The sequence below is a fragment of the Ornithodoros turicata genome, chromosome 3 (assembly GCF_037126465.1).
Source record: "Ornithodoros turicata isolate Travis chromosome 3, ASM3712646v1, whole genome shotgun sequence".
NCBI classification, from domain to species: domain Eukaryota; kingdom Metazoa; phylum Arthropoda; class Arachnida; order Ixodida; family Argasidae; genus Ornithodoros; species Ornithodoros turicata.
In genome coordinates, this window is record NC_088203.1 from 50,569,736 (window position 1) to 50,592,152 (window position 22,417).

Genomic DNA, 22,417 nt, shown 5'->3' on the forward strand with positions numbered 1-22,417 from the left:
AACGAGTTGTGTATATATCGCAACTTTTATATAAAGCCTCGATGTGACTATTTTTAAACTCTGACTAAACTGGATGACCCGTGCGCGCGAGCGAATGTTGTACCATGCAAAGGGCTACAGGGGCTGATATAAAGTGTGGGATGCCACAAGCAGTGCGATAAACCCGTTGGAACTTCCGGGACACCAAAACTCCAAAAACTTCTTTTACAGGAGGTTTTTTCTACTAAAAGCTAGAACTTGTTTTAGCACGCTGAAACAACCTATGACACGGCTAGCGCGCACGCACCGTGATGTGGGAAACGCTTCTCTTCTTTCCATAATGCTCTGACTTGTTTGATCGCATAGAACAATTTATGTTTGGGATATGATATAAAATTGCTTTAAAAAAGCATGGTATCCTTTGGTCTAAATAGCTCTCCACAAACTATACAATCCGTGCTATATATATATAATAATCGTATATATATATAATCGTGCTATATAATCCTTCTATATAGCTCCCTATCATATCGCCCTATCTATATAGCTTCCTTATCCATCACCCAACACATATTTTCTCTTAAAACAGGAAATACATGTACTTCTATTTTACTGATGATTACATATGGGACACGCAGGCTTTCGATGGTCTCGTTGGGACGTGTCACTCTTTCTTCGCGTGAGTAAAGATGATTTCGGGCTATGCGACACCCATCCATGAGTTTCTCCTTCTTCTCTAGTTTCAGATCGGGTAATTCATGCATTTCTTGCAACTCTTCATCTGTGAATCGCTTAAAACGACTGGGTAGGTACACCTTTACGCGTTTATCGTTTTCCATCGGGAGTTCCACATATACCGCCTCCCCGTGCACAGTGTCCACCTTGCGTACGTCCAACACGTCCAGCTTTTTGTTCTCCGCAACAATGCTCATCTTCTGAATGTCCCGTCCCGTTTGGCTGACCTTTCCCACGTTTTTTTTTTTCGTTTTCATCTAATAAATATATCCCCCCCCAATCACGGGGTTTCTTTAGTTTATTTAGCTTTTCGGAAACAGACGGCATCTCTCGATGACTTCTCAGTGCAAGTTTCTACGCACAGCGAACGAACTGAAAATGAGAACAACCATTACCTAACTTTCCTCATCTTGAAGACAATAGTAAGACGTACCTTCCTCGTCGTGCGCCTGACCCAGAGTTGACCCTCGGAAGTAGCTTCACGGAACTCAAATGCGTTGTACATATCTCTCTTATATAAATCGCCGCTGGAGGTGACTATTTTTAGGCGCAATGGTGGTGCGATTTTTTTACACAATCACGCCGGAACAGCCCGTGATATATGGTGCTCGCGCACGTTATAGCTGCGAAGGACGACCCCATTTGGAACTTCTTGGACACCAAACTGCAAAAGCGAACGCTTTTTTCTTTTGGTTACAGAAAGCTTGTTTCAGCAATGAGCAGGATATGACAGGTGGTCCGCTTTGACGTGGGCTCATAGGGATTTTTTTTCTTCGCATAGCGTTGTGTGATCACAGTGTACTTTTGGTATACGTTTTAATACGAGTGGCGTCGATGACTCGGTAAACATGATTTACGACCTCCGAACTGCGGAAGCTCTGATATAAACGAACTGAAATTAGTGTTTCCCTGCCCTGCTGTACCGCGTCGCGCGAGAAGTTTGTCAATCTGTGTGCCCGTCATATTTGTAACTCTGGTGCTCTTAAGGTGAGCCCATTTTTTGATGAGATGAACTTGTTCATAATGCAACGAGCATTACATCATCCTAAATTTATATTACTAAGATTGGTGCTTCCAGTAGTGCTCTGTTTAGAAGGAACGAGAAGGTGCGAATATACGCTGACGAAGTCGCGTGAGCTGTCCACGCGCCGTCGGGAATTCGTGTTTCAGATATTGCTGCATGGTGCTCGTGAATGACAAGTTCGTGAATCTATGTGCCCGTCTGTGTTGCTCTTAAAGGGACTATGAAATGAATTTTTTCTCGTTTTCATCAGAAAGAAAACCTTTTTCCGAGTCTAGAACCAAAATTTTACCTTCATCATGCGAGGAGTATTCTCGGGAGCGAATTTAAACGGAGCGGCGAAGGGAGGGCAGCTGGCGCCGCGCCGTGGCGAGCTGCCGAGCGGAGACATAGCGGGCAACTTGACGGGACCACGGCCGGCTCGGCAACACGTAATCGTGACGTGATGCCGAGCCGAAGGATCCCGCCAGGAGCATGCGCAGTAGTTCCCGCGTGTGCGTCCATCGGGAGTGGAAATCTCCATGACGGCAGCTTCGGCGCGATGGTCGCAGTCTATCGCAGTCGCATTGTCGCATACTGTGGTATTAGTCGACATGCCGAGACGATGTTGGATAGTTGGTTGCCCTAATTTACGTCAATATTCGCCTCGTATCCAATGTCTCATGCTTCCCAGTGACCGGAGTGGAAAGACGATGCGGTGCCATCGACTAATCGTGTTTGTAGCGGACATTTGCATGACCGAATTTACGAAGGGTACGCTGAATCTCTTCAACGTACTGGATAACGAGCTCAGTGTCGTCTGAATCAAGGTGTAGCACCATCGCAATACCTGTCCACACCGGGGAAAGAACATCCACCTAAACGGCGCAAAGGTGTGAGTATTTTTCGTTATTGGGGCTAACAAAGGTTTCTCAGTCCGTGTGGTTCAAATGCTATCATAGATTTCAGGACTGCGTGAATGGGTTAACTCTCATCTGCGTGACCCTGAACCTTGCCGCCGCTTACCGCACACAGAGAGTAAAAAAAAGAAAAAAGAAAATGGAAGTTATCGAATCTAGTCCCTAAACTCAGGTGGTGCACTGTTGATAAAAGTACACTTCGTTTAGCATGATCGTAGAAACCATACTTCAACAGAATATTTATGTAATATGTTGAACATACGTATCCGTTCTTTGCTCTTCACTCATCGGCTTTCATGTTTACAGGTGACTCCCTCAGGGGAGCCTGAAACCTGTTACGTGAGACAGCATGATCATTGTAACCCACTATTCAGAGCAGACAAATGCTCTGCATCCTCTTTCCAGATTCCTCTTTAATGCAGTGTCTTGCCTACCATTCGGGCTCTGTATATTGTTCACAATTTTTTTTTACCTTTTTTGTTATTTGACCTACAGTTTGCTTTATTATGTGCGCAAATATGATATTGAGGGGGACATTTTCTTGTTTACACTTCTTATCTTATAATCGTTGCTCAGTTGCATTCACCAGAACTGGAGTTGTATACTGTGTTATTTTCTTCTCTCAAATCAGGGCAGCCCATGTGTATGGCAGCTGAAGTCTTTCACCAGGGTAACATACCAGGACAACTCCAGCAAGTGCTCTGCAGGTCACCTCTAAATTAAAGGAACCTACCTTTGATGCACTATGTCCTCATGAGATTTTGTTCCTGCTACAAATCTGCGCTTTGTTTCACATTACCAAAAAATAACCCTACCAACCATTATCATACCAGTGGTGTACTGCTGTGTTCAACCAGTTCAACTTGCCCTGGACATCCTACAAGGCCGTGCAGCTGCTTCAGCCCTTATTTGCTGGTAACACTGGTGCCAATACAGTTGTCAGATGAGCTGTGTGACAGTGTAAAATAGAACATATCCTGTGTTCTATTAAAAATAAAAATTATGCATGTATAGCATATAATGTGTATATGTAGATGTTAGGTCTTAGTTATTGTCCTATTTTAGCTAAATGTCGACATATCAGCTGTTTGAGTCTGATGCCCTCGTCATTGACGCACATACAAGTGTGCCCACACCATCGGAGCAGCCTGCATAGCGAGGACTCTGTCCCCGTGGCAAATGGAACGTTTTTTTCACAAAGAAAGCAGATTTCTGCCAGAAGACCAACAAGCAGTTTACTTGAAATAGTACCAATTACTTGTCGTTTTTCTAATTGCAAAATATTGGGCATGCTACGTCAGTACTCGGTGTTTTTGCTTCTTTCCAGTTACCTCAACTGGTGACTTCAAGCTTACCTAACACAATAATATAAGAGGGCAATGAAGCAGGCGAACTGGTGTCGTGAGATTGTGTCCCCAGTCTTAGGGTTATGGATGTATTACACAGTACTGGAAACCTGGTTGAACAATAAATTTGTTAAACGACAAAGACTTATCAGAAATAAATACGATGTGCAGAATACTCTTACGCTACAGCTGAGTTTTTGTAGGCATGATTCTTGGCAATGTTAAATGTTCAGATTTACGACGTGCTCAACATTGAATACAGAATACGTGACGTGCTCATAAATAAATTCTTGCATGAAACATTATCTTAGGCAAACAAGAAGTCCTTCGACGGAAGATATAGAGCAATCTGTAGAACAATAAATGCAGAGTAAATCAAAATCGCCTGATGGCACGAAGCTGCTTTGAATAATAACAGTAATTAAGACGAAGAACACGAATTGAAACAAAGTAAAACAAAACATTAGATCATTAGACCACCCAGTCTTTTACGATAATTCGTGCAAACAAATCGAGCAACAAAGGGGGCATCTTCCAAATATCACAGTCGCACTTCATGAAGCACTTCCTTTATTGTCAGATTGCCAGCACGTAAACATAACTGCAACTGACGTAAATATAACTGCAATGCCAAGAAACCACCAGACACTTTCCATTGGTGACGGCGATACAACCAATACACGTTGCGGTGAATCGCTAGAGGCCCACGTAACTCGTCACCAAAGCTCTCAAAGCCACGGAGGTGCTTGAGTTCCTTGTTGTGAACGGCCGCAGAGCAGAAGACGAATACATTCGATGAAAAAGTACAGCTCACATGTCATACTTGCCAGCTCAACTGTAGCAAACGATTCACACGCAAAAAGATGTTCATGACAGCGTGTTATCCGAACGTCTCCAACCAAGACGTAATGCTTCAAGTTCAACCCTCAGACGCCCCCTAGAGACATTGTGACCTTCTATGTGCGACTGGACGGGGACACAGCCACACTCGACAGCTCGCAGCATTACTTGTCATTGCGCAACACCGGTGACGTAACGGGGCACAGAATTGTGGTCCGTACAGTTACACCATCGACGGGAGAATGTGCGCGGGAGAGGAGGAACGCCGAAGAGACATTTCGAGCGCGCGCTCCTCGCAGAGTGAAGTGATTTCGTCCGAAAAAAATTGTGGCATATCAGTTTTTTCAGCGGGAAGAACAGTTTCCAGCGAAAAAAAAAGTATGGGGTTCGGGAAATTTCGTAGTCCCTTTAAGGTGAGCACATTTTGTTTGCACATATTGATGCTTCCAGTAGTGCTCCGTTTCGAAGGAACGAGGATGTACGAATATATGCTGACTAAAGTCGCGTGAGCTGTCCACGCGCCGTCCGTAATTCGTGTTTCAGATATTGGTGCATGGTGCTCGTGAATGACTAGTTAGTGAATCTATGTGCCCGTCTGTGATGCTCTTAAGGTGAGCATATTTTGTTTGCACACATTGGTGCTTCCAGTAGTGCTCCGTTTAGAAGGATCGAGGAGGTGCGAATATAGGCTGACTATATTTGCACAGCACGTTCTGGGAGTGCAATCTGAAATTGTGTTTCTTCATACTCAGCATGGGGTGAGTCTTCTTTTTAAGATTGAGTACGCGCGAAGCTTCACTGCATAACACCAACCAATTTCGATTGAATAAGCGTTTGAGCGTCAGTGAGAGAAACAATATCGAGCCTCACCACATAGCATCACTATGCTTTGTCATTCTGCTTGATTTAATTAATTTCGTATGTTGAAGTGCAACGCACTTGGAAATGCGGTACCGCTGATGTAACGTCTTCTTTTTGTGTTATTTTTGTTTTGTCTTGACGCGCGACGGGTCAAGCGAAATCTTGTGCAAAGATATGACCGCTCCTGCTCACCCATGCCAAGTCCAATACTGTAAACACGCATATTGCGCTAAGCCAGACGGAACAATTAGTGGCGCGGCTTTTGAATGCGCACAGGCTGTCCAGCTCGGACAGCGGAAATTGCGCATCCCACGCGGAGATTGCGAAACAAAGCCGCAGCCTGTTTTCGGTATTGCCTGTCACCCTGGGCTTACAAATTTCAGATCACGTTGTGGTGGTGCAAAACGCTTCATTTACTTGCACAGTCAACGGAAATGAAATAAAACTGCAAAGAGGCTGCATAACGTTTGCCATATCCTTGGACATCAGTGGAGAAGGAGGAAAAGGCAAAAGAGAAGTAGGGTAGAGGAGAAAAATGTGTGAATGTGGACCATAGAGCTGCTTAAAGTGCGAATGGAGGTTTCCAGTTTGGTCGTGTATATAATTCGGGTCTGTTGTGCTCATCCTGGTCGTCACTAACCATGGCCCCAGACTTCGCCCAAGCACAGATCAGCATGCCATGAACTGGGTCTCTGATGTCCCATTCGTCTGGAAGTGACCTTCAGCTCGTGGTTCTGTGAGTCTGGATCTCGGAGTGAGAGCATTTCATAACAAATTGTCATTGTGAGTGCCATCTTGCCTATCCGCGCAGGAACTTCCAGAAATCCTCTCTAGCTTTCTTTTTCGTCCTCGTCGTGGCTGCCGACATCACATGACCTCGTCTCGATTAGCAAAAGGCACACGGCGCACATGACACACGGCACACTGATTACAATTCTCATGGCCTGACGTACTTCCTTCTGTAATCGGGAACTCTAATTCGCATGCTTCGTGGATAGCGAGGGTCAACAAGCTCTGGCAGGGGGTAGTCGTTATAAATTCGCGCAAGGTACACCACCCTTTTCTCGTTCCAAACGTCGTCGTCCAGTACCTACAACGAAGAGGCAGTACTGCCGGTTGGTTATATGTGGAGTTGGCCGTGGATGTGGTACCAGTAGACACGCGTGCACTTCCACAGACCGCACTTCCTCAGTTCCGGTACGTGACTCTGTCCTGTACGCCTGCTACCGTCCTCCAGTTGGTCCTGATATTTCGCGAATGTTCCGGTCACTATACAGGGCATGTTCAGCGCGGCACAGAACTGAGCATGGGCTCAATATCGCGCTCCGCTAGAGATGACTCCGAAAACTACAGCGGTGTTCACGTCCATATGATCTTGTCCGATGCTCAGTGTCAGCCACACCCTTTAGTCTGTACATTTTGCACAGCACACTTAGTTCACTGCGCAATCCTTTTCGGCGTTCAGAAATGACTTTCATGTCCGCAAGTGCACAACAATGGGTGATGGATTCCGAGCGCACCTTGAAGCTACTGGACAGATGCATTAGTGACAGACAGTCGTAACTAAAGCCCACAATATTGACATGTAACTAAATCCCAAAATATTCAGTCATATCTGAAATACGCACTTCGCTTCTGTGAAAGCGACGTCAAATTGCACAAACAATTACACATGTAAATTTGTATGAAAGACCAGCCTCGGTATAATCGTGTCCCTTCACATCGAAGTCCTCGGTACTGCGGGAGAGAGGGAGTAGAAACAATGTTCAGTTGGTTCAGCAATGGTTTGACAACATGACGTAGATCTGAGGGTAGGAGGCAGAAAATCTTGTTCCTGGGTTGGCAGAGAACTATAGAAAACGAGTGCACCGCTGAGTGCACAAGAAGAAACACAACTGACGCAGAAGTCACATTCTGCCACATGCTGAGAAGATAACGGAAACAGAAGACTGTTACAGGTGGGAAGGCCGCAGTCCCAGTGGAAACCCCACTTGGCAGTACCTCTTAGCAGCCATTCGCGTGATGCGGGAAAGCGGAATGACGTGAAGGTCAGCTGCCGTTTACGAGGTGGGAGATCCGGCATCAATATGATACCGATGCAGAGCGAATTGTAAGAGCTGGGGACGACGTGCTCCCTGTTCATGAGCCACCAGCCTGTGCATAGCGACGCGGTCGCAATTCTTTGCGTCAGTGACGTCAAGAGGGAGTATCCTCACAACGCATTCTTTAGTAATTTCTAAGCCGTTTTCTGCTCAGGATACAGAAGCACAGACGACGCATGGTGATGCCAGCGCCCACGAAGGTGCACATGAAGCGAAGGTGTCGACACAGAATTCCAGAATACGAGGCTGTACAAAATGCATACGTGCTGTGCAACATACTCGGGATGCCTACTTGGACCCAGTGTATTTTGCTCTGTAGTCTGCATTTCTGATTGGCATACTGCGGGAATGGTGAGGATCAACAAGCTCTGGCAGGAGGTAGTCGTCATAGAAACGCTGAAGGTTTACAACCATGTTGTCGTTCCAAAGGCGCCGTCCCTGTCAATCCTCTCCACTGAGATCTTGCTAGCACCTGTCCAGACTACGAAGAGGCAGTACTGACGACCTGTCACATGGAGCTGGCCCTGGACTTAGTACCAGTACGGGTGCGTCCTCTTCAGTTTCAACTTGCCTACCACCTCAGTGCAGTACACAATCTTCTTTGAGTGAACAGCCTCAACAGGAGTAGTGCCGTATGCTGACGATGGACATTTCACTTCGACAAGGCCGTCGTCCGCAACAGGCCGTCGGGGCTGGCTGCCAGAAAGCTACAGACCTTGTCAACGAAAAGACATGACCGACTGACTTTTACTCCCTTGTGCTTTTCCAACTGCTCAATCGCAATGGGCTCATACTTCCTCCCGTGCCTCAGTGAAGCGGTATCAATGTCCCGGTACAAAATGTCCTTAACTGCACCCACACGACTTGCAGAGGGGCGCATCCTGCTTACTCTACCAAAAAAAGACGCTGTAAGCCGCTTTCTCCTTTCTTGTTTCCACCGTTTCTCCTTTCTTGTTCTGATATTGCTCCCTGCGCCTTTTGCGTTTGCCGTAGACCTTCGTGCTACCCATTTTCCGAGGTCTTTGCGAGAAGCACGATAAACCAACTTGAGATCTTACACGCCGTTAGTTATAGCAAGACGCGTGAGAAAGTTGGAAGCGTTTTTATTTTTATTCATTTCATCATTACCTAGGGCGAAGCTTGCGACACGAGCGCTCGTGGTGTTGAATACGCAATTTCCAATGAATTGAGGCTAAACGCGATCGTCCCGGCGTTATATGGGGGAATGACATGCCACGTTCATGCCAACCCACGCCCCCCCCCCCCCCGAGAAAATAAAGAAAATAAACATCGATGAATGAACAGCTCATGTATAGTATAGTCCGTTCACGTATTTACGGCAGGGCTAAGCTGCGTGTGCTCGTGCTTCTGCGTCACAGTCAACGTCGACCTCGTCGTCGGCCTGCACGTGCAGCTGTATACTCAAATTGTTGTGTCTTGTGACGATACCCTCCATGGGAGATGGCATCACTGCGCTGCCCATTCCGAGACGGTAAAATACACGGCTGACCATACCCGACGAAAACTCATGTGCCAGGTCAACGCCTTAACATAGATGAAACCTTTTGCTGGTGTTCGTTCTTGACATATTTTTCTAGTACTTAATGATTTTAGATTTGTGATTTTCGCTGTAGTTATTTTATGAGCGACCGAGAACTTCAAAGATGGTAGGCTCCGAGTCTTTCGACGCAGGCACAAAATTTTCTGAGACACACATAAAAAATCCAAAAACATGTACTAGATATTTGTTCACTCTTTGATTCAAAAGAAACTCGGTGCAAATCCACCAGTTATTGACGGCGCTAGACGAGTTGGAAAATGTATGGGGATTCCCATAGGCGCGCGAGGGGTGATGCACCGCCTTAAGGTGAGCGCATTTTTTCCGAGATGAACTTGTTCATAATGCGATGTTGTGTGATCACCCTGAACTTATATTTCTAATGGTGCTTCCAGTAGTGCTCTGCATGCGAGGAACTATACGTTGGCTATAGGAAGGGAGTTGCCTCAGGACAGAAGCCGCCGATATTTCTAACAGAGACTGTTCTTCTTCTGGGCCCAGAAGAAGAACAGTCTCTGTTCGAAATATCGGCGGCTTCTGTCCTGAGGCAACTCCCTTCTTACATCTCTACCGGTTCGCTGGATTTCTACCCATCTATATACGTTGGCTATGTTTGCACAGGATGTTCTGGGAGAGCTCTGAAGGCGATCTGAAATTGTGTTTCTTCATACTCTGCTTGGGTTGAGTTTTCTTTTTAAGATTGAGTACGTGCCAAGCTGCACTGCATAGCACCAACCACTTTGTTTAATAGGCGTTGGAGCGTCAGTGAGAGAAACAATGTTGAGCCTCAGCACATAGCACGACTATGCTTTGCCATTCTGCTTGATTTAATTAATTTCGTATGTTGAAGTGCAACGCACGCTGTCTAAAACAAAAACGAGCCCGAGCTTCAGAGCTCTATAGGGTTTCTTGATCATTCAAATTGTTTTTCTCTCAAACCTGCTTCTCTACACAGCATCAACTATCGATGTTTTCTCGATCACATGCTTTTCCATGCTAAACTTTTTTTTTATTTCGCGTGCTGGCTTCCCTGCTTAGTATCACGATGCGTTTTTTGTGCTCTGTTTAGTACACTTTTTTTTGTTGTTGTGGGTACGTATCTGTGACAAAATTCGTTCTTAAGAATGAATGCGCTCCATAGCATCATTTGCCATTCTGCTTCATTGAAATAAATTGCCCACTGCAAAGCACTGCAACTGCAAAGCACACAAAAAACGATCCTAAGCTTGTACCCAGGGGCGGGCTTCACCTAACGCACGCATGCAACCAGGTGAAGACAACTTTACTCGTGTAGAGTGTGTTTTGAGATGCGTACATCGTACCCTGAACACGTTTTTTTGTTTCACATTTCCAACTGTGGCTATGAGAACTGTGAACAGCAGGAGGCGACGGCACGTTGATGTTAGCCGTTTTATGTTGTTCAGCCTTCCAACGCTGGCTTTCAGAAGTATGAACCAGTTGGATAAAAATGAGTCACCAATGCAATTGATCTTTTCTCACGCTCGCGTTAGCGATCCACGCGTCCCACGCGTCCAGCGACCGGCGCACGCCTGAGCCTTCTTCGCAAATAGGGCGCAAGCATACAGCCATCTGTTGTACGTGTAGGGAACATTCTTCGGCGCTGTCATATCATGCGCAGGGGTGTTGTGACCCAGTGAGCAGCCAGATGGAGGCATGAGTGGGGTGCAGTTAGCATGGGCCAATAACAGTTGGAGCCTACCAGCGAATGACCCCCCACTAAACTTATCTTATGGAAACAGTTTCAATATCCTACAGTTAAACTTATATTATCTTATCTAGAGATTGGAGGGAGTGACCTATGAGTGGCTTGCAGTTCGACGGAGCAGTTGGGCCTAGCGATGAGTGCATGTGACCAATCGCAGTTGGAGCCTGTTAGGGAGCTCTAGAGATGAGTGGTCGTGAGTGACCAATGAGAGGCTTGTAGTCAGATGGGCCAATGAGCAGACCACTTGCAGTTAGATGAACCAATAGCAGTTGGCGTCTACCGAAGGAGCTGAGACAGCAAGAAGCGCAAGAGGTGACTGGATAGAAATGTGAACCAATTGAGTAGAAGGTTCCAATAACCCTGGCTATCTCATCCAGTGATGAGTGACCAATGAGTGGCTTGCAGTTCAATGGGCAGTTGGGTGAGTGACCACTTGCAGTTAGACGGACCAATCGGAGTTGGAGGGAGCTGTGACTGGTTAGAACCAATAAGCAGCTGGGTGAGCGACCACTTGCAGTGAGATGGGCTAACGAGCAGACCACTTGCAGTTAGATGAACCAATAACAGTTGGAGTCTACCGAGGGAGCTGAGTGACCAATGAGCACAAGAGATGACTGGATAGAATAATGAACCAATGATCTCTCTGATGCAGCTGAACCAACCCATGCCCTATGACGCAGCTGAACCAGGAGGCTGTTGTACCAAATAAAGGTTGAAATCAACAAATGTCGCGTCCTGTCTGAAGCCGCTGCTTGGTGCCGACAATTTCAGGCTGGCCAATCACTGTTCAGTAGGCTTAGCATGGACCAATCAGGGCCAGCCATCGGTAGGCTTAGAATGGACTAATCAGCGTGAAGTAGGCAGAGCTAGTAAAGAGTTGCGGCATCTGGTGGATCTCTAACGAGTGAAGTTTGGATAGATGGAGTCGCAGTGGAGCCGCTGCCGAGGGCGGCATCTGGCGGGCGCTAGTGCTGGTTTCGTTAGTCGGCCAATCAATGGGCTTGGAGTGTCAGGCGATCAGTGGGGTTAGAACGGGTCAATCAACGTGGGAGGACCTATCGGTAGGCTTAGTTTGGGGACGGCCAATCAGATGCCTTAGATGACTGGAAAATGTGGAGAGTGATCAGTAGGCTTAGAATGGACCAATCAGCGGGTGCAGAGCTGGATGATTACCATAAAGGGGTGTAGCTATGCTAACCAATCAGCGACCAGCAGGCTTGGCATGCACCAATCAGCGTGAGGTGGGCGCAGCGGGTAATTAGCATAAAGGGGCGGAGCTATGGTCAACCAATCAAAGATTAGTAGGCTTAGCATGGGCCAATTAATGTGAAGTGGGCGGAGCCAACCCGACTAATTAGCATATAGGAGTGGAGCTACGGTCGACCAATCAACGATCAGAAGGCTTAGCATGGGTCAATCAACGTGAAATGCGCGGAGCTAATGGTGACCAATTAGATGGCTTGGAATTGGCCTGTGTTGGACTAGAACTGGATTGTGTTGGATGAGAACTGGATTTTGGCTTAGAATTGGATTAGAATAGGATTTCTAGAACTGGATTAGAAAAAGAGTGTCGTTGTACGTAACAGCACTGTGCTACTGCTGTACAAACGTGACTGCTACGCGTTATGTGAACCCCTGCACCGTTGTGACACGCTGTACCAAACAAACAAATTCTCGCCGTGAAATTTCTCGTCGCGCCATACAGATTGAGCTCACTGTGTTCAAGGCTGGGGTGTGTCTTAAGGAGACTAAATAGGTCACCGGTAATTTCGTGCGGAAATGACGTCAGTGTCCTAGCTTCAATCTCAAGCGCCTCATAAGATCCTATAGACAAGGTACTTTGCGATTGCTGCGTGTTTAAAATCGGTTTCCCAGTCGATTCTGAAGCAGCGTTGCTCTGTTCTGAGGGGCTCTCCATTTCCTTCTGGACTAGAATGCCATGTATTGGCGCAGTGACAGTAATGTTGCATGCTTCTCCTACATATGAATGTATAGAAGAATATGAAACTCACAGTATCAAAAACGAATTTTTGACATTTTGATTTGAATACCTTTCCTATTTTCAGCTGCAGCTGAAAATCGCTGCCTACATACGTAACGCACGCTTGAAGTTTGCTTCTTGCAGCCATGATACTCAGTGTTACATTACGTGCGTATTTACCGTCGGTAAATTAACTATTTGCACACACAGAAAAACATGGTCAGTTTCTGACAGTCGCCGCTTTCCAAATATGTTTCTAGAGCCAGGTACATCCACCTCCAGCAGCTATAGCATGCGCTGTCTGCTTGAGTAGACAGTGAGGTCGACTCTTTTCCCATGGTTCTTAGACAGTGCCGATCACCTATTACAGTGTAAGCTCATCGTCCTTCTAGGTCACGTGTGCGATTGGAGCAGTCCCTCTGAACCGACGCCGCTGGACGCGCTACATGTTGTGCAATTGTTCAGTGAATTTTCAACTGAACCGCACAGTGATAAGATAAACTGCTGCTCCTGGTTCAGTGATTGCTGTACCATGTAGGGTTTCGTGTAACCATGAATGTCATTTCGTTGCCCCTGCAACTGACGCTGTTACTTTCTTTCAGCGAACGTGGCTGTCACATTTGCCATCATATATTGGTTAGTGGTGTCACTCTGGCCAGTTGTCAAGGTTGGTTTATCACTTGTTCAATACATGATGTATTCCCGCGTTTGGAAATTGGCCTTCTGCACGACGCCTGTCATTGGAACTTATTACACGATACTACTTATTGGACTCGCTTGTGACCTGAAAGGTATGAATTGATGATTTTGACTGTTTTCTTTGTCAACCCACCAAATGTCGCCCATTGAATGCACCAGGCTCAGCAGGATGGTCTCTCGTGACGGTGTTCTCTGAAGGATTAGACAACATCACCATACTCGACATCTGGATGATGATGCTTGCCACAGATGTGACCATGGCTATTCTAGTGTGGTATTTCACCAGAGTTCTGCCGTGGGTGACTGGAATACCTCAACCATTCTACTTTCCTATCCTGGTATCGTTTGTTTCTTATCCTGGTCTCGTTAAGATGTTTGTACCACAGATTGTGTGTTAGGAAACATGAATACAGTTTACGTTGTGTTTTTATACTGGAAATATGAACCGCGAAGTTCTTTTAAGTCTGCTAAGAAACGGACACACCAAGCTAACAGGTGGATTTTTCGTTCATGTGTAGGAGCACACTCCGTGGCTGCATTCAAAGATCGCACTCTGCAGGACTGCGGTGATTTGCAGAGTAGTTTTGATATGTGTATTTGTACACGAGGTGTTGGCACATCCCCATAGCTAATGCGGATATTGTGAAAACGGCAATTTGTATATGGATATGCGCACGATCGGTCCAGCGTGCTGGTGGATGCAATAACTAGACTGTGCAATATATGCCTCGATATGTATACAAAATACCATTACGTGTAACGTGTACGAACACTTTTATAATAATAATAATGATAATAATAATCCTTTGTTGACAGTGTGCATGCAAACAGACAAGCCTGAGTAGCAGTGCACATTCAGCCTGAGGTGACGAAGCAATTTCTGTCTAAAACATTTAAAAGATGGATAAAAAGGTGAAGTTGGTCAGATATAAGGTTAAAAGCAATCTGAATCCGTCTAGTAGCTGATTCACACGCGGCAACATCATCCACATAAAATAAGGTAGGAGGACGAATAGACGAACGCATGAAAGCGAAGTAGTTCGATCACAGATGGGACATCGAAGATATTATGTAGACATTTATATAAAAGGTGAAAATCACGACTGGCGCTACAATTTGACAGGAGTGACATAGCTGAGTCGTGTACAGGGACTAGTGGAAATCTACGTTTCCGTAGGAAATCTACGGAAATCTAAGTAGCGCGTGAGGATACTATCCAGACGTGGCACGTTCGTTTTCCCAATACAATTCCATGCAACTGAGCCAAACTGAATCACAGGCAAGAGAGAGACAAAAAGAGTGTGTAAGCAGTCAGGGTCCTTAGGTCTTTAGTGACACGACAAATGAGGCCAAGTATACGATAAGCCTTTTTGACCATATAATCAACATGTAATTAAAACAAAGGTGTCGGTAAAGCCACACGTCAAGGTCTTTGACGTTAGTAAGCTTACACATCTCAGAATTGTACAATTCATACGTGAAATGTACCAGCTCCAGCTTATTGGTAAGCGACATTATTTTAGTCTTGTCACTATTTAGCACTAAACCGTTACGTAAGCACCACATAGCAGTAGCATCTACATCCTGTTGAAGAGAAACGCAGTCTGACAAGTTTGTCACACCAAGAAATAGCTTGAAATCATCAGCGAACTCTAGCGGAGTGTACAACATCGTTAATGTCATTAGTAAATATATTAAAGAGTAGTGGCCCCAGGACAGGGCCCTGAGGCACACCCAAGCACGCTGTATAACGAACGCAAAAGGCATCACCTACTTTCACAGCATTTTGTCTACCCCCAAGTAACTTGACATCCATTTAGCAAATAGACCGAAAAAACCACAGTGACAAAGTTTACGTGCAAGCAAGGAGTGATTTACCAAATCAAAAGCCTTTCTGCAGTCAACATAGACACTTTCCACCTGACCCTGGTCGTGTAAATAAAGGGCTACATAATCCAAAAAAGACACAAGGTTGGTTCCAACAGACCTCACAGGTAAGAAGCCATGCTGTGTAAATCATGTAAAACGTTGTAACAATGTAAAATCATGTAAAACGTTTTTGACATTAGAAAGTAAATATCTGTGTACAACTTTCTCAAAGAGCTTGCAAAAGGTCGGCAATAGTGACACTGGTCTATAGTTGTACACAGCATTGGCATTTCCCCCCTTAAAAATTGGCAGCACAAGATTGGCTTCCAAGGGTCAGGATAGCGACACTGAAGTAAAGAAATGTGAAATATGCGTGTCAACAATGGTACAAAGATATCACTGCAACCCTTGACGATAAACCCTGGTACAAAGTCATTCCCGACGGACTTTCCAGACGAAAGTTCACGTATGGCTGTCACAACATCATCTGTGACGAAGGGTATATTCCATCGAAGGGTAAATTCCATCTACAACAGTACAAGTTCCCTTTCATAGCTATATGCGAACACGGCATGGATTCTACACATCGCCATCAATGGATACACAATCTATCGATCTCATCAATCCCCTGAGAGCAGCACAGCGCTATACGTTCGCAATGACCTCGTTGCTGCGCAAATCGGGTAAGTTTGTTATCGCTCTAATGATTACGTCACCTGCAGGATCCGCCTTGGCCCCATGCTGTTAACGGTCGTCAGTATCTATATCCGTCCCGCGGTACAGGTCCCGTGGAGTGACATCGAACGCTTACTTGGTTCTCTGGAAGCCCCGGCGCTTGTGCTGGGTGACTTCAATGCACATAACTCGGCCTAGGGAAGCCGAAGGACAGACGATAGGGGAAGGAGGTTGTTGGAGGCAATGGAGAATAATAACATGTGCCTGCTGAACAACCGCGAGCCCACTTACATGCGATCCCCAACGTCACTCGATGTATTGGACCTCTCGTGGTGCTCAACCGACATAATTCACCACTTGTCGTGCGCCACGGACGTCGACACTAGAGGTAGCGACCATTTTCCTCTATATATTTCCCACGACAGACTGCCCCTCTCAGCAACTACTGGACTGATTTCTTTCACAAACTGGAGACTTTTTCGTGCGTGCCTCAGAACATCTGTGCACACCGGCATGTCCCCAGAAACCCTCTCTCAAGCCACTACCCGTGGTATTCAGGAAGCGGCGGTCATGTCTAAAAGGGTAACTGGCCATGTCGGTCATTCCCCAGCAATTAACCACCTTAGAGCATTACGTCGCCGAGCAGAAAGAACGGCTCGTCGGACAGGGCAACTTACGGACATTCTGGAATACCGCCGGATGAAAGCTAAAATACCACGAGAACTTCCTTTCACCGTTTGATCCGGCCACGAAGATCTAGCGGACAATCCGATCTCTGAAGGAGGCGCCCCCTCAAAAGAATCCTGTCGCGGCCTTGGCTATCGTTAAGGGTGTAGGCGAAAACACGCTAGCGACGGACTTCTGTGTGGTACTAACGACTCCGGCGGCTGCATCGGCCACACCATTACACCGCAGTTTTGTCCACAGTTTGACAGCTGAACTTCACCAAGACTGGCCCCGTCCCTCGGAAGTTATGGACCGCGACTTCACATTAATCGAGCTAAAGGCAGCTTTGCAGCTTGTGAACGCCGGCTCGTTCCCTGGACCCGATAAAATCACCTATGCCGCCCTGCGAAACCTTGACGGGCGGTAACTCCAAGCTCCCCTTCATGTGTATAATACGTCTTCGCAACAAGGATTTTTACCACATACATGGAATGAGGCATTGCTTGTTCCCATCCTGAAACCAGGCAAGCCCCCAAATGCCCTATCCTCCTTTCGCCCTGTGAGCCTGACAAGCTGTATGGGGAAACTCATGGAGAGAATGGTTTTGCATCGCCTCGACTGGCGGCTCGAAAAACAACGTGCGTTCCCTCACGAAATGGCTGGGTTTCGCCGCCACCGAAGCTCCATGGATCCAGTTCTCGACCTAGTCTCTACAGTTCAACATGCTCGTGCCCATCGACGGATCGTCCTATCAATTTTCTTCGACATCAAGCGCGCATATGATACCGTCTCGCACATTTGTGTGCTGCACGCCTTGCGCTCGTTTGGGGTATCCGGTTGGCTCTTCATCTGGCTCCAAGACTTCCTTACGGACCGAACTGTCATTGTCCGTACGTCCCAAGGCCAAAGCCCTTAGCATCCTGTTCCACATGGAGTCCCCCAAGGAAGCATTCTCAGCCCGACACTCTTTAACGTGGTGATGGCTGGCCTACAATCAGTAATTCCTCGTAAAGTGTCGTTTTCCATGTATGCAGATGAGGTCGCCCTTTGGACAGTAGGCAAATCACGCCCAGCCATACAGCGCCGCCTGCAGCTCAATTTAAATAATATCCATACGTACCTCACACACCTTGGGATGGACCTTTCACCCGAAAAGTGTGTCGAGCTCCCTTTCACGCGCAAAGCTATGGCCAAATTTCCTCTTTGGCTTGGTACAAAGAAGCTTGAGCCGGTACGCTTCCACCGCTTCCTTGGCGTTTCAATCGACTCGGACTTGCGCTGGGCTCGGCACATTAAACACCTTGAAACTAAAGTGCAGCGATGGCTCCCCGCAATTCAACATCTTTCTGGCTCAGGATGGGGCTGCGATCAGCGTTCCTTGCTCGCGGTTCACGCGGCATTGGCGAGGGCGACTGTGCTTTACACCCTTCCTATTCTGCACAGGATATCAACCACTTCATTAAATACACTTCGGTCCCTGTTTGCTCGAAGCCTTCGTCGATGCCTCGGAGTTCCAAGAATGGCTGAAACACGGCAAGTGCTGGCTGAAACTGGTGAGCTCCCGGTTGGGGTTCTCCGGGAACGTGAAACGGCTCGGCACTTCCTCCGTTTGCGTGCTCACGTTCCCCGCCACCCACTCCTCAGGAAAATTCGATACCGCCCTGAAAGCGACTTCTATCGAGTAGCGCAGAGGGCACGCCAGACTCTCACTGGCTTCATAACTAAGGACACTATACCGCAGGAAGCCCCCTGGTCTCCACCGGTACCGCCCACTTTTGTACTCCTTCCAAACCTTCTGCAAAGAAGAGATCAGGTCCCCCCTCAAGTCCTCCGAGCCCATTTTCATGCTCTGGGAGACGAGAAGTTTTGTACGTTTACGGCAGCATATACCGATGGCACATCCCGAAACAACAAGTCCGCCTCAGCGACCACCCGACCAGTGTCAGCGACCAGCGTCATACCATCCGAAGGCGTAGTGCACGGAAGACGCCTTTCACATCCAACCTCCTCCGCAGCTGCGGAACTCTATGCCATTCTTTTCTTTCTACAACACATCGCTGATTTTACACCGCGGGAATGGGCAGTCTTCACAGACTCCAAATCTGCACTTCAAGCAATTGAAAATTACGGCATACGTGGCCCATCCGCACCCCTAGTCACAGATGTGTTAATGGCTTACCACACTATCTACGCGGCAGGCCACAGGCTGGTTTTCCTGTGGGTTCCAGCCCATTGTGGTGTCGTGGGGAACGAGCAGGCCGACAGCGCCGCAGAAGCAGCACTCTGGCATCGGAAACGGACCAGCATTGTTCTGCTGGGAGGAGACCGCCGTTCAATTCTCCGACGCCTAGTGACACCCATGGCTTCCCGCCAATGGACAACCGACATTCTTCCTCCCTCTATGTTGAGCAGAGTTGATCCAGCGCTCGCTTTCAGCATGCCACGAAACACCTCTCGTCAAGATGCTGGATTAATCCACCGAATGCGCCTCGATGTGGCCTTTACAGCTCAGTGGCGTTACCGCTTGAGACAACTTGACTCTCCCACCTGCTGCCGCACCTGTTCTTGAGAATCTGGAGCATATTCTTCTTCATTGCTCCCACTACCAACCTTCCCGAACCACACTCTCCGAGTCTCTTCGTCAGCTGGACTTTCCCCCCTTCTCCCTATCGAAATTGCTTGGTCCCTGGCCTAATCCAGCCCAGCAACGCTCTGTGCTTAAAGCTCTTCTGACATTTCTGGACACCATCGGACTTCGATCGTTATTGTGAAGGGGCTCGTTATTTTATTCTCCACTTTCCCACCAGCAATGGTGTAGAGTATCGCCTGTGGCGATGAAGCTCCCCACTCTCCAATGCCAAAATAAAGTTGTTGTTGTTGTTGTTGTTGTTTTGTACGTCGATTTACAAATCTCCAAAAGGCTTTCGGGCATCTGCGTAAACTCGAAGGTATCTTGCAGTTGTAAGCATTCCTGTCGCGGGCGAGAATCTGCTTCACCTCACATCGGCAGTATCTAAACTTCGCATACCAATAGCCATTTTTGGTTCTCTTAAATTTGCGCCAGAACTTTAGTTTCTCCAAGGTAGAAATTTTGGGTAGTTTGCGGTAGTTGGGGCTCCAAGTTTTTACTCATGGCTTTAGTTTGTCTCATAAGTTTGCGCAAGTCAGCTGCAAAACCACGACGGATAAGAGGACGACTTGGTATTAACAACTGGTCAATTCGTTTAAAACAGACTGAACTCTTTCAGTAAGCGCAGAGACAGCGTCGTCTACCAACGATGTAGACATAATAGACAGATAATACGAAAGTCCAGTCACAGTTTCTAAAAAAAAGTACAATCTCAAAAAGTTGTACAATCCAACGTAGTCTCCACGTGCATAAGCATACCTTTGTACACACTGACGCTCACAGACCGATTTACACGGAACCACTGGAACATCAACAGAAAAAAGGAGGTTGACACACATCAATGTGAACAAGAGGCGATACTTGAGCATGGGTGGGGTCAATTGGAATATTACACAGCAAAATGTTCAAAATATTTCCCGCAGGATTACACTTGAAATTTCCTTGAGTCATGCCAGTAAATCGGAGAAAAGCTGTCAGAGCATCAAGGTAATCAGCACTATCAGGACCGGTTCGGTGGCCAGTGTTCCAATCAACGCCAGGGACATTCAAGTCCCCAAATAGTAACACATCGTGTGAGTCAAATTGAAGGTTGACAGGCAACCATTCTAACGTAAGTGTAAAATGCCCAGGGCATGACGTGGTGGAAAATAGTAATTTCTAACGAGAACATTGCGTTGGCTTCGTAATTTTAACTCCATCCAGATGCGTCGTATGCTTCGTATGCTTCGTGCTATGCGTCGTATGCTTCGTAATTTTAACTCCTCGTATGCCTCAAGATCAGCACGTCGATGACAAGAGATAACATCTCTCACAGCGATCAATACCCCGCCGCCAAATTTACGAAAGTCATTGTATGTTCTATCTCTTCCATAGACAACCTAGTTTTCAAAGAAGTAGTCAGCAGTGGCGATGCAGCCAAGTTTCCGTCAAACAGAGTACGTCATCTGTAGAAGGCTAGTTCCATCTCAAATCGAACAATCCGGTACACTTGATGTCTCGAATGAACGGGGGAAAAATATGTGTTGAAGCCATCGGTGAGTTAGGAGAAATAAATGCTTTCGGAATTCTCTGCGCTGCGCGGTTCGGGAAATAGGAGAGGAGGAAAAAACTGCCTCTCAGAAGACGATGTCGTCGCGTGCACGTTTGAGCGTTCCCTACAAGGCAATTTATTGTCGCATTGTAATAATTTCTTAATCTGGCTTTACACCACCTAGGGCCCAATAGGCTCCTGGATTGGCAGTGCTGTGTCGGTTTTTGTTTGTCTGCAAAAAAATATCGAAGTTGACTCAAAGCGCCGAAAAGCACCATATTCACTGCAACTGTGCGGGCGATGTAAAAAACGGATAATATTGAGCTTAATTCCGTTTAATGTGTCATTCATTGGGCAATCGAATCCTATATAATTTGTTACTCTACTCTGTCAGGAACGTGAGCGATACCTCTTTAAGTAACACCATACCACCGAAAAATGACGAATTTCAGGAGCCTTTATCTAAAAAAACCCACCAAAAACGTGCCTCGAAAATTGTATATGTGGTAGGTAGTCTCTTAGACTATGCACAGAAGGAAAATCAAAATTCGGACTTTATCGGTAGACGCACTGTGAATTTTTTGCCACCCCTATACGCGGAGCGCATTCAAGCGGTGGCACTGTGTCCCTCGTGTTGCAAAATCGAATTTTCCAACGGGGCTTTCAACTTCTGTCATCACATGAAAGTAATTGCTACAGTTTGAAGCCGTTCTGAGGGTTTATGTTCATAACAGTGCTGTAATCGCTGAATGTAGATTGTGGAGCAACCAGATGTGCTCGCATTTTTTGCGGGGTGTCACACATGTATTGCAACTGCTGGGAGCTCGTGAAGAAAAGAATACTTTAGAATACTTTTGCGTATTTATAAGAGGTATATTTGTTCACGGTGATCATATTGAAGCATATTTACAGTACACAGAATAAAAACAACCTGACAGCGAAGAAGACAAGGTAAGAAGGTAACGTAAGTTATGCAGAGTGTCCTGGGTGGATGAGAGTGCTCGTGTCATGAACTGCTTTAGGTTGTTGTAGGAGCCACTTTCCTTAATCGGTTACTTTTGATGGCAGGTTCTTGTCAGATTTTCTAGATAGGCTCTTCCCACGTTACATGCTGACTCGCTACAATCCTGGCAGTTACTCCTAGATGTACCTGGCAAGGCAACACCGAAAGCGGTCTTCATGCAGTTAACGGCCTGTCTTTCCGCCCATTTCTTCACGTATTTCGGAGTGTTTGCACTGTGCATATTTCTCCACCGACTTCCTTCTTTACTTCAGCGGTGTGACGTTAATGGCTTCAGAT

At 46.6% G+C, this 22,417-nt stretch overlaps 1 protein-coding gene across 1 annotated transcript in view; it reads left to right on the top strand.

Moving 5' to 3' along the window:
• Nucleotides 1–22,417, top strand: part of LOC135389445 (uncharacterized) — a 475,452-nt gene that overhangs the window by 172,300 nt on the left and 280,735 nt on the right. Inside the window, exons 16-17 of the mRNA XM_064619493.1 lie at nucleotides 13,651–13,839; nucleotides 13,907–14,085. Of these exons, the coding sequence (XP_064475563.1) occupies nucleotides 13,651–13,839; nucleotides 13,907–14,085 (368 nt within the window). The remainder of the gene's footprint in view (nucleotides 1–13,650; nucleotides 13,840–13,906; nucleotides 14,086–22,417) is intronic.